Below are 8,285 nucleotides of genomic sequence, written 5' to 3' on the forward strand. Positions count from 1 at the left end.
CCAAGAGAACAGAACCCAATACATATAATGGATAATAATAGCCCAAATTATTTGTATGAAATCCTGTCAGTACCCACAAGAAAGGCTAGGTAAATATAAAAATACTGCTACACAAGCACAAGTGTGAGGATGGCTATTTTGATTGTCTGGTGCAAGTTGGCCTGAATTTGTGAGTCGGCCAAGTGTCGGTTTTCGGGCAACAAATCGAAGGACGCTTGGAATCAGTTAGGTATTGTTGTTTCAGAACTGCTAACAGATAAATATTTCTGTTCTCCGTGTTTTAACTAATTAAAGAATTCCTCTTACCTTCGGAATAAATAATTAACTCCTTTTTTTTTTAAGTTTTTATATTTTAAAATTCTATCGATTGGATCTGAATAATTTGTTTTTAATTTTGTCACCACAAACGTTATATGCCTAGGTTATTATATTAATGATTATTTGATTAAAATACTTTAAGGAAACTTGAATTTATAGGCTATATAGTACTATATCTATGAAATTTATCAACTACCAGCTATAATTACATTTCATTTCTCCTAGCTTTATTTTGGTTCTTTTTGTAATGAAAATAGCATATATCGAATATAATAGCGATATTTGTTGATCCCTTTTTTATAAACTGTTATATCATGAGTTTTATATATTTTAAATTATTTTATTTTATATTGGAACTAACTTGTATTCTTTTATATTTGTATATTCAATGTTTGCTATTTGGCATTGCATTAAATTAATTTTCTTATCTTGCTAGATTTTTTGTATCAAGTATTTCACAGGATCATCGATTAATCTGTTCAGGTCGAAGATGATGACCCGATAATCATAATTAACTTTCTGATGACCTTTGATTAATTTTCCATCTTGAACCTGAATATCGTATTATTCTAATTATAGGAGACCCATTATTAATAGAATTATTATATTTACATTGAAATAATGTATTGTAGTATATCTTTTTATACTTAAATTTAAATTAAGCATTACAGATAGGTACATTTTGTTCACCCACCTCATATTCACAATATCTGAATTGAGTCTTTTGTTCTAGATGTTTCCAATACATAAACTACTTATTTAATAATCACTCTAATTAGACAAAAGAAATTTTAAAAATGTGAAAAAAGACAAAACGTCGCTAAAGTCGTATTTCCTCCATATTTTTGTTTAGGAAACATAACGCTGCTTTGTTTTAATGTGTGTCTAAGAAAAATAAATTATTTATTTTTATATTTAATGCATTGCATAGATTTGAATGTAGACTGCGTTTAGTTTGTGATATCTCAACTACCTTTAGGGACTGTAGTGGAATTAGAAACTCCAGTCATCTTTGGATTACATTTATTCCAAATAAAACCAAAACTTTTTTTTTTGTCAGCTATGCAAAGATTTGAAAAGTGATTTAATGTTTCATTAACTCTTAAAACTGAGAAAAATATCATAGGAGGAGCACAAAAAAAAAATTTTCAACCCTTTGACTCAATTAGAAAGGACTTAAGAGATAAGACCTTCAACTTGCCAAAGGACGAAATTTTACCTAAAATTCATTCCTACTTTTATGTGAACCGCTACAATCCAAGAAGGGTTAGGGATTCAGTACTTAGTGAGGAAGTTAGAACAGCGGTTACAGAAAGAGCTGCTTTGTACATAATCACGTTCAACCGTCAAGTTTTTGCCCAATTAAGGGCACCTACTTAGGGAGACTGCACCACCAGAAGGGTGACTAACCCTTGGGGGTGACTCACAGCCATAATAACAGAATAAATAGTTATTTGTCACAGTCTAGAGTTAGTAGCTATGTAGAATACACTGTAACAGAAATTTGGCATAACTGTGCAAACAATAAAGTTGCGAAACGTCGGTCCAATATAGTAATCTTATTGTCTGATCCTCAAGAATCTCGAAAATACATTTCATTAGCACTCGAGAAAAAATAATATATATTATTTTATTTTAGATATTTTCTGAACCCTCTAAATGACCTTCGATATAGTGCAGATAATTGTTATTAAAAATGATGATATAAAATATAACTATAATAAAATTTGTTTATGTTTTTATTTCAGTTATTGCATACAGATTGCCCGATTCGCTAAACAACGGGGGCCGTAATACTACACATAAAAAACAAAATCGGTCCATTCTTTGAAGATATAACCGTGGCTCAAAGACACAATAATGCCTGCCTGCAAATACAATGTTTGGACTGAGAGGAGTCTGAAACGTAAAGTTCTCTAGATAACACATATATCATAATTCGACAAGGTCATAATACATTCCTTACCCTGATAGTAAAGAAAATTAAAAAATAAATTGAGAAATAAACCACTAACATGGTTAAGATTGATACCCTTGCTGGGATCTAGCGGAGAACTGCTGAACTAACTGTCAATATCTTGTTTGATTTCATACAAAAACTCTTGTTTTATTTATCTTTCTATGTTTTATTTCTTTTTAAGACAATAATCTCCCTTTAGAAATAGTTAGATATATAATATGTATTACTGTGTTGGGTAATCTTTATTTTATTTGATCAGTAAGTACATCCAATGTGGTCCGAATAGATGGCAACTGCTATTGGTTGATGCCAAAACAACTTAGAAAAATAATAAACAAATATTGTAATATGTGCTTATTATACTTTTAATTAATGGGGCATTGTTGAGGCTGCAATAGTTTACGTAACTAGAATTTTACAATTTTAAAATTGTTACAAAAAATAAAACCTATGATTTAATTTATATAATACAGCTAAATACAATACTAAAATGAAAATAAAATAAAGTAAGAAAATGGATAAAATAACTTATGTAAAGAATACATACAATTTTACAAATTTACTACTAATAATTAAATTTACACAAATTATACTTATAAATTCATAAATAGACCTGTCTAATATAAGAATACAACATTATATATACAACATAATATCTGCAATATATAATGATATTAAATGTCAAATGTCAAAATTTGAAGAAAAAAAAAATGGTGATATTTCCTGCACTTTAATACTTCAATATGTAATGGACAATTAATAATAAATATATTTTAAGAATAGAAAAAAAAGTGACAATTTGTTCCGAACAGAAATGTATAAAAAAGTGACCATTAAACAGACAGTTAATAACATGGATTAAAAAAATGTTTAAGGAAATAAAAAAAAACCATGAACGGAAAAAATAATTAAAATAGTAAAAGGTATACAAAATTATCAATAATACTAAATTTTAAGTTTAAACATAGCAAATTTTAGTTATTTTTCAATAAAATGTTTAAACATTTAATGTAATAATACATGAGAATTATTAACACTAACTATTTTTAAGAAAAAATGTACCAAAACTTCGTAAAAAATAATTTATTGGTTATACAAAATTAATAAAAATTGTTTGAGGTATGAAACTAAATCATTATCTGAGAAAAAAAAAAAATCAGAAAATATTGCGTATACAGAACCTTCGAAAAAGAAAATTATTTAATAAAAAACAATTTCTTTTACCTCTGTAAAGATTATTAACCTTGCATACAATCACATTTGTGTATCCTATTATTTTGCTATTTCTATATTTATATTTATGTATGCTATTATCCTACTAGTTCTTTTTTATTTAAGTTCAACCTTGATCAAATTGGTTTTTTATATTTTTTCTCACCTAATACATAATACATTGTAATTCTGTAGCTATGTCCTTTAAAATAGTTTCCGCATCTCTTTTCAATTGTTATGGTAATAGCAAAAGCACTAATGCCCTATTTAAATCACTGACCTCAGCTATTTATTTCACTAAATGAAGAGCTATCATTTGTTTTCCTCTCGAATCATTAATACCATTAGCATTTTTAATTATTACCTTTTATTGTTTCATTGTGTTGTACATATACTTTGGACTGATGCACATTCTTATACATAAATAAGATTTCTATAAAGTAAATGTAATTAAATTATTTATTTTATATAATTTTAAAGTGTTATATTTGCTTTGGTAGTATTCTTATTAGGAAGGTTTAAGACCATTATGAATAAAAATAAAAAGGTTCAAGAATTCACTCATAATATTTTGTGTTGTTTTATTTTAATATTGATCTGAAAAGATAATATAAGTTTTATAAGATTCTTTTTGATTTCTAGTAATACCTTCTTTAATTCCTCGCATGTTGTATTACTCAGTATTGAACTAACTATCTTTTTGTTCAGATGAATGATTAATTTCATTAATGAGCCATGGATATTCAAAGTCAATTATTTTTTTAATTTTTAGTTTTTAATATATGTGTAGAGAACAAACTATGGAATTAAATAGCCTATTTCAAAATATTATTTATTTATTTTTTTAATACTTGATGTCTCCCCATCTTTAACTAATAGCATTTTTTATTTTTTGTTTCAGTGTGGTTCATTGGAAGTAGGAGGTGAGTGGCGGGTTCCAGCTAACATGGAAAGTCTTTCCGGCCAACAACGCTTGGCTGTCCTCAGCTACGAGCAGGTGAGGCGTCTCAATGACCTCATGGACGAAGTCGTCAGCATCCATGGACGTGGTAACTTTCCAACATTGGAAGTGAGGCTTCGCGACCTCGTCAATGTTGTGCGAAGTAAACTAGAAGCCGAACCTGTGGCAGGTGGTGCTGGCCTTAAAGTACGTGATATTAGGCTGAATGGTGGAGCAGCAACACATGTTCTTGCAACTGAATCTACACCATACAATGATCTGGACCTCATATTCGGAGTCGAGCTCTCTTCTGGGAGAAATTTCGAAAAAGTGAAAACCGCTGTACTCAGTTCCTTATTTGATCTGTTACCTGAGGGTGTGAGCCGCAAGAGGATCACTACCTGCAGTATGAAAGAAGCATACGTCGGGAAAATGGTGAAAGTAAATCATGACGGAGACAAGTGGTCTCTCATTTCTCTCGGAAATTCTCGTGGTCACAGGAATGTAGAGCTAAAATTTGTAGACTCGATGAAGAGGCCATTCGAATTCTCAGTTGACTCATTCCAAATTGTTTTAGATTCACTTCTTCTCTTTTATGAATGCAGTGAGCTTGCCATTGGTGAAAACTTCTACCCGACAGTCGTTGGAGAATCAGTTTACGGCGACTTTCAAGAAGCCCTCTACCATTTGCACAAAAAACTCATTGCCACCCGACACCCCGAAGAGATCCGAGGGGGAGGTCTCCTCAAATACTGCAACCTCCTTGTTAGGTCTTACAAACCTGCAGACCCAGAACATATAAAGATACTCGAACGATACATGTGCTCACGCTTCTTCATAGACTTTCCCGACATAGGCCAACAGAGGGCCAAACTGGAGAACTACCTGTGGAACCATTTTGTTGGAGCTGAAGAGGAAAGCCTTAAGTACCAGTACCTGATGATTCTCCACTCGGTTGTGGAAGAGTCTACTGTCTGCCTGATGGGACATGAGAGACGGCAAACGCTCAGCTTGATAGAAGAGTTGGCCTGCACGGTTCTCTGTACTGAGCAGTCACGCTATCTCTCGCAGCATCCTCCCACTATCATCTATGCTGGTGGATACTATTACGCGCCATTTATATCAGCAGCGCCATGTACCTGCACATCTTATATGACCTGCACTTCCTAGTCTTCAGGCGCACATCTACCCCAGACAGGCTGTGCTCACAACCCCACTCCATCACCCTAACACATTCTTTGAGGATATTTCTCTTTAAGTATATCATCATTCCACACTACTTTAAGAGCAATAAAATGAAATACGAAAATGAAGAAGCGATGAAGCTGTTTTATAATATAAAGTAAAATAAAAAAAAAAAATAAAAACAAATAAGTAATTATATGTTTCCAAGATTGTATCATTATTCAATTGTTGACGACCATGTCTTGCTTGAAAAAACCAAAAACTCCTTAAAAAAAATACAAAAAAAAATAGTAAAAGCTGTTTATTAAAAAAATTAGTAAGAGAATATGCGACTAGGATGAAAAAAAATTAGAAAAAGTTTTTATAAAATTTAAAAAAAAAAAAAAAAAGAATAAGAAGAAAAATACGTTTAAACCCTGTGTTAGGGGGCTTTTTTTGACAAATATTGGTTTACATTTCTGTTATCAAATGTATGGTCGAACAAAGAGGAAAGGTGTTTGTTGGACAGGTTTATTCTGGTAGTTGGGTATTGTGAATAAACTTGATCTCAGAGCTCACTGCTGTGAGTGAAATTAGCCTCTCCTAACACTTTTTACTTCTGCCTACACTAGTCTCCATTCAGGACCTGTCTATCCTCCTTCGTGTTAAATACTATACAAGTAGAGGAATAGGAAAATAGTAGCATACTTTTTTAAAAAAGTGAGTCATTATCTAACGATACATAGAATTTAATAAAGTAACCGAGTAGGATTTTATGAAGACATTTTTAAAACAAATGTAAACCAATAGTTGAATGTTATCAAAACACATTCATTTTAGATAATATATATATTTCTCTATTATAGAGTTATTCAATGTTTATTAAAAAAAATGAATGGTTTAAATATTTTGAACATATATTATAAACATTTTCATGTGTAGAGTGAAGGAACACTAAACACTAATGTCTTTTAATCTTTAAAAAAAAAAAAAAAAAGTGTTTCATATATTGAAGTGGATTTTTAATCCGATGTGAGGATGAATCCAACTGAAGGAGTGCTAATTATGCAATTCTTTGATAATTAATTTCTCAATCATGTTGATTGTTTATTATTATTATTCTTAATTATTTGTAAATCTATTTATAGTGTAATTACTATGTTAATTAAAACCATTAATATCGAGGGCACTTGTAATATAAAGATGAATGCTTTCATTATAATTTGTTTATTTTTTTTCTGTAGAAGCTGTAAAATAAGATATTTAGTAATATAGCGAATACTCATCTTATTGTTAAGATAATTTTGCTAATATCAGCTTAGTAAATAAAAAAACTTATATTTGAGAGTATTTTATTGTATATTTATATTTGAATATTTTTATTATTTGTTATTTCTTTATTTACAGCTTCTATAGATGTTTTAACTTTTCTCTTAACTAATGGTTCATATTAGTGCCTCATTAAACATTGTTTGTATTTTTCCCATATTGTGAAAGAAACATTGTATTGTTTATTATGTACCTTAACTTTATCGTTTTATACAAAGCTATGTGTACTTTTTTTTAAATTTAAATTTCTACTATCAGCTGTCCGTATTAAGTACAATAAAAAAAAGAAGAAAGTGATGGCAAATTTTGGTACTTGCATATTTCCTATTGCAGAGATAATTTTGTCAAATGCAAGTCATAAAATTAAGTGTTAATTATTGTGCCAAAACCTGTTACCGTGACCCTCCTATCCAGTTCTTTATCGTCTCTCCCCTTCTTTTAAATATACTTTGTTTCGGTGGTGGGATAAAGTCTATAGTTTGTAAGTGAACTCTTAATGCTATTCACAAATGGAACTTTCTATTCGAGATCTCGCTATTAACTACCATAAGACTGTATATTTCAATTGAATGTTTAAAAAAAATTGATGTCAATATTTATAATTACATAATGAAAAGATAACAATATATTAAAATTTATGTGATAGAGAGTAATTTTTTTAAGACTTTAGCGAAAGATTTTAAAAAATGAAAAAAACTATGTTGCTACATAATAGGTGTTAAGTTTATATCAGGGTATCGAAATATTTCTATAAGGGGCCCGGAAATAAATTTTAAAATGGCAGTTTATTTGGCCTAATGGTTTTTAATTAATAAATATATTTTTTCAATGGAAGATTATATAAAATGGAATATATATATATATTTTGCCAATATATGCCATTTTCTAATTTACTGTACATGAGTACGTTATATTCTTATTATCTCTGCAATTGGGTTATTTATTTTTTTGAATAAAATGACATGGCTGTATAAGTGTTGGTTTCCAAATTTTCTTCAATTTTTTGCTTCCTGTAATTTAAAATTGTTCCTGAATTATTATTTTTTTTTTTTGTTAATATTGGATGAAATATTTTGTTAGAGATGTTGTTTAAGGTCAATATTGTAAATCAAATATATTTTTATAGACTGTATAATGTTTTGACAATGAAGAGTCTAAAATGTTACACTTTGCTGAACCTTGTGTATAGTTCTAACTTTATTACAAATGCATATTAGCCTTAAAATATAATAGATAAGATAATAAAGAATGTGTTAAAACAGTTGATTGTCTCATTTCATGTTTGTTACAACACCAGGCAGTTTAACATCGACATATATATAAATAATCATATATATATATATATATTGTTTTAACTAGTAA

At 29.5% G+C, this 8,285-nt stretch overlaps 1 protein-coding gene across 1 annotated transcript in view; it reads left to right on the forward strand.

Moving 5' to 3' along the window:
- LOC106677080 (terminal nucleotidyltransferase 5C) overlaps nucleotides 1-8,271 on the forward strand; it is a 409,076-nt gene extending 400,805 nt beyond the window's left edge. Inside the window, exon 2 of the mRNA XM_067052539.1 lies at nucleotides 4,392-8,271. Coding sequence (XP_066908640.1) covers nucleotides 4,392-5,600 — 1,209 coding nt within the window. The 3' untranslated portion in view covers nucleotides 5,601-8,271. The remainder of the gene's footprint in view (nucleotides 1-4,391) is intronic.
- The last annotated feature ends 14 nt before the right edge of the window (nucleotides 8,272-8,285 follow it).

The sequence above is a fragment of the Halyomorpha halys genome, unplaced genomic scaffold, assembly GCF_000696795.3.
Source record: "Halyomorpha halys isolate HHAL.00 unplaced genomic scaffold, Hhal_1.1 Scaffold86.1, whole genome shotgun sequence".
NCBI lineage: Eukaryota > Metazoa > Arthropoda > Insecta > Hemiptera > Pentatomidae > Halyomorpha > Halyomorpha halys.